At 34.6% G+C, this 4,047-nt stretch overlaps 1 protein-coding gene across 1 annotated transcript; it reads right to left on the reverse strand.

Moving 5' to 3' along the window:
* Nucleotides 1-2,066: 2,066 nt before the first annotated feature.
* Nucleotides 2,067-4,047, reverse strand: LOC132606626 (1-aminocyclopropane-1-carboxylate oxidase homolog 1-like). Its single transcript, XM_060320206.1, has 4 exons — nt 3,897-4,047; nt 3,119-3,739; nt 2,578-2,899; nt 2,067-2,479 (listed from the first exon to the last, which is right to left on the reverse strand). Exons 2-4 carry the CDS (start codon nt 3,658-3,660, stop codon nt 2,228-2,230), a joined length of 1,116 nt encoding a protein of 371 aa, XP_060176189.1. The 5' UTR covers nt 3,661-3,739; nt 3,897-4,047; the 3' UTR covers nt 2,067-2,227.

Below are 4,047 nucleotides of genomic sequence, written 5' to 3' on the forward strand. Positions count from 1 at the left end.
GGCGCTGCTGTGCTTAATCTCATTCTGGTTTCTTTTTGAAACACTAAGATCTAAGAAACCATTATTTCCAAAAAAAAAATGTGTGACATTGCAAACAAGGAGACAAAATGGATGTCTAAAGGGTAAAAAGAAAGCAATTTTTAGTCTAGTGTTGTAATAATTCAAGAACTAATGAGTTAAGATGACTCTGCTGGTGTGAATTTGCTCATATTACCGACTCCAAGCTCGGATAAAAGAGGAGATCAATTGCGTTAGGTTGGCAGCCAATGTAATATTAGCCAATTCGTTATGAATCCTCATACCAACTTGTTTGAAATTGAGACGATGTTGTTATAACTGAGCTAAGATAGGCACTTGGTGATTTGGGCTAAATACTAGTACTCCCTTTGTGTCAATTTAATTGTCATACTTTCCTTTTTAGTTTGTCCAAAAAAGAATGTCATGTTTTCTTATTTAAAAAAGATTTAGTTTAAAATTTCCCTTTTATCCTTAATGAGTGATTTATAGCTACCAATATCAATAACTTATTTTAGACCTCAAATTTCAATTTTTAAAAAATCTGTGCCCAGTCAAAGACCGCGACATAAATTGAGACATGTGAGTATATCATACTGTCTGGTTGGTGAATTCAAGAAAGAAAAGCGAGAGACAACAGGAAACCCTTTAGCAGTGGTGTTAATTCAATATCAGTTGATTGAACATGATTAAGTCGGAATAATGAGAGGTTTAGCTGTAGAATTTAGACTCTTCTCACCAAAGGAATTTTATAAAGCACATTGAATGATTGAGGCAGAATGATTCCTTCAGTACTACTTAACCTCTCAAGACTATACAAATAGTAAAAAAGTTTAGAGAACTTTAGTTGATTTTTTACCACAGAAAACATGACTAGAACATTTCAGTTGTTGGAGTTTGAAAGTGTCAATTAGTTTACGTGCCAAATTAGCACTTGAAGATCTGAGTTCAGTAAGAGAAATGATGACATAGGTTTACGCTGTATAAACAGAAAAATTAGATGTGCAGGATCTTGTAGCTAGAGAGTTTAGACCATAATTAGGATTTTAAGGATGGTGGTTCATCTTCAAGAAATAGGTAGATTAGTACTTATGGGATTAGCATGATGATTAAGAACCCAATTAGTTTTCAACTAGAACTGGACATTTCAATATCAGGCATGGGTATGATATTAAATATGTAATGCACACACCAGGGCGAACATACTAATAATAATTCACAATGACGCTGAATACAAAAATGGAATGAATATGTTAGCACTTAGCACCGTTCAAATTAGATCAACATCCACTCCCAATGATGAGGATGACGATGCTAATACTGAGTTTCTGACTGAGGGTGTGTTTAATCTTTAGTCTTTCTTTCCCTTGCTGTACTTCTTTCAAATGGCAAAAAAATTGTTTAAAGAAATAATATGTTTTGATGATATGACAAACCCTAAGGAACCAGATACAATTAGGTTCACCTGTTTGAACTTGGTTAACCTTATGAACACAAAAAATAAGAAAAAAAAATATTCTCTTAAAATGATGAAGTTGAAGGTATCTGGACAGTCATCTCTACAGTACTGAATGAATTTACAAAGGATAAATGTCGCGGACACTGGATTTTCATCTACTTTACATATAAAAAAAGAATTTTTTATACTCAATGTAATTTTTCGGCAAAGGAGGTTCGGATACAACATCACTGAATGCGTCCGAACTACCAATCAAACTAAAACAAATAGAAAAATCGACAAAGACATTGATGTTGTCATATCCAATGATTCCAAAAATGAATAAATAAAGGTATTTAAGCTTGAAAGACAAATCCATCACACTCCAAAAAAAAGGGATCTCCACCTAAAAAGAAATTAAAGATTATGCTTTAGAATCATGAGAATACACTCTGCCAAAGCCTTGGATTTTTCTCTGTTTTTTTCCCATTTATGGTGTTTTAAGTGATTCTGCTCCTTTCTTAATCCTATTATCAACTACTATGACTTGTAGATCTCATTGAGTTTCTCTAATTCAGTCAAGTAATTCAAGAAGTGTTTGTAACTATAATCATGAAGATTACTTACTCTGAGTAGAATTTATTGATGGTTGAAAAATGAGCATACATAGTTTGACATATATAGTTGTACAAACCTTATTTGATACAATAACTATCATTTCCTCAGCTACTTCAACACACCCCTTACCTGTGAATAATTGCTGAACTATTTAGTCTAAAGTCTAAAATGCAACAGAGTGGAAGTGCCATCCAGCCCTTTGTTATTGAAATAAGTTGTGAACTCCTTAATCGTCGTTTCTCTGTACTTTGGAGGATTGTGTTCCGATATCAACTCCTTGATAGGTCCATACATCCTTTGTGTTGGCACAAAATTTGTCATGAAGAAACATGCCAACGATACCCTTGGACCAACCTTATTTGCCAGTACTCTATGATCAACACTTTTTAACTTGTCATTTGATATAAGCTGAAAATGATTTGAGTAAAAAAATTATCAACCTACATAACATAAGTGATAAGGCAAGTATGTTTTTGATACAGAGACGTGCTAAATGTAACACTTGCCTGTAGAATATCTCCCATATTGACCACGAGAGCTCCGGGAGTAGGGGGAACATCTACCCAATGGTTCTGATGTAGGACTTGGAGGCCGCCTATATTATCTTGGAGAAGCACGGTGAGGAAGTCATTGTCAGCATGCTTACTGGTGCCTAGAGTAAGTTCGGGTTGTGGGCATGCTGGGTAATAATGGCCTAACGCCATAAGCCCCTCGGCACAACCTATATCCTTGAAGTGGTTTGGTTCGAGGCCAATGGCCTCAGAAAGTAGTTCAAATAGAGTATCACCTAATTTCATCACTTGGTTTGTGTACTCAAGGAGAATATCCCTATTACAGATGCACAATCAGCAAACAAAGACATAATAAAGTCAAACCTCTCTATAACGGCGTCATTTATTTGTATATATTTTTTTGCTGCTATAGCGAAATGATGTTATAGAAATAATATAACATAACATAACATGAAAAATCGGTCAAAAAATAACTTGGCCGTCATAGTGAAATATCATTAAAATTGGTGACTTGCCTATATTGACCATAAAATACCTGCAGACAGAAGGTAATTCTTGAGGATTTGGAGGTATAGGAGCTACGGTGGCACTAAAAGTATCCCTCCAGTTGGTTACTGGTGCTCCAAACAGATCAAAATTGCTGTTAAACATAAACTCTTTTGTGAAGTCTCGCGTATACCACTGCTTCTTCACCTCAGTATCTTGCTCAAAAAACCTGATAACCCCGTCTTTCATTTCATCCAGAACATGATTAGGAATCCCATGATTGATCACTTGAAAGAAACCCCAAGTCTCGGATGCATGACCAACTTCCTGGACTATCTTCTTTCGCTTGATCGGATCTTCCTTGATGCCATCAAAATCAATTATTGGAAAACTGAATTTCTTGTTGCTGTCATGAATTGTTGAATCTTCACTCTTTGATGGTTGAACAAAAATTCTTGGTACTTTGGTGATACCTGCATCCACTAGTCCCTTAACACCGGCTTTCGTCTCATCAAAGGCTTCTAGTTCAGCCTTTCTGTCATACTTTGCTTCACTTGGAACCTGAACTTCATTTGTGTTGAACACCTCCATTTTTCTTATTCCTTTGGAACAATCAGGATTTGTTACTCCTATTAGATTTTAGCCTTTGGCTAAAAGTGTTATTGAATACCTTGTAAAAGTTAAGATATATACAAATTAATTTGCACATCACCTAAGTATTAGTCAAAATCAAAGAAAGAGATACAGTAACAGCCTTATAAAAAAAAAAAAAAAAAAAAAAAAAAAAAAAAAAAAAAAAAAAAAAAAAAAGAGAGAGAGAGAGAGACCTGTAACAGATAATGTTAGCTAAGAATTGAAATGTTTAACAAAGTCAACATATTTTATTTTTCAGTATCAAGAAGAGTTCATCATAGTCAGAATTCCATTATCATATTTAGCATAAACTGCCAAATACAACCACTTCAAAGTTCCGGTCCT

The sequence above is a fragment of the Lycium barbarum genome, chromosome 8, assembly GCF_019175385.1.
Source record: "Lycium barbarum isolate Lr01 chromosome 8, ASM1917538v2, whole genome shotgun sequence".
Classification (NCBI taxonomy): domain Eukaryota; kingdom Viridiplantae; phylum Streptophyta; class Magnoliopsida; order Solanales; family Solanaceae; genus Lycium; species Lycium barbarum.

Coding starts and splice junctions, on each gene's coding strand:
- LOC132606626 (XM_060320206.1), bottom strand. CDS start 3,660: ATGGAGGTGTTCAACACAAATGAAGTTCAGGTTCCAAGTGAAGCAAAG. Junction 2,900..3,118: donor GAATTACCTTCTGTCTGCAG/GTATTTTATGGT, acceptor CATCTGTAATAG/GGATATTCTCCTTGAGTACA. Junction 2,480..2,577: donor ATATGGGAGATATTCTACAG/GCAAGTGTTACA, acceptor AATCATTTTCAG/CTTATATCAAATGACAAGTT.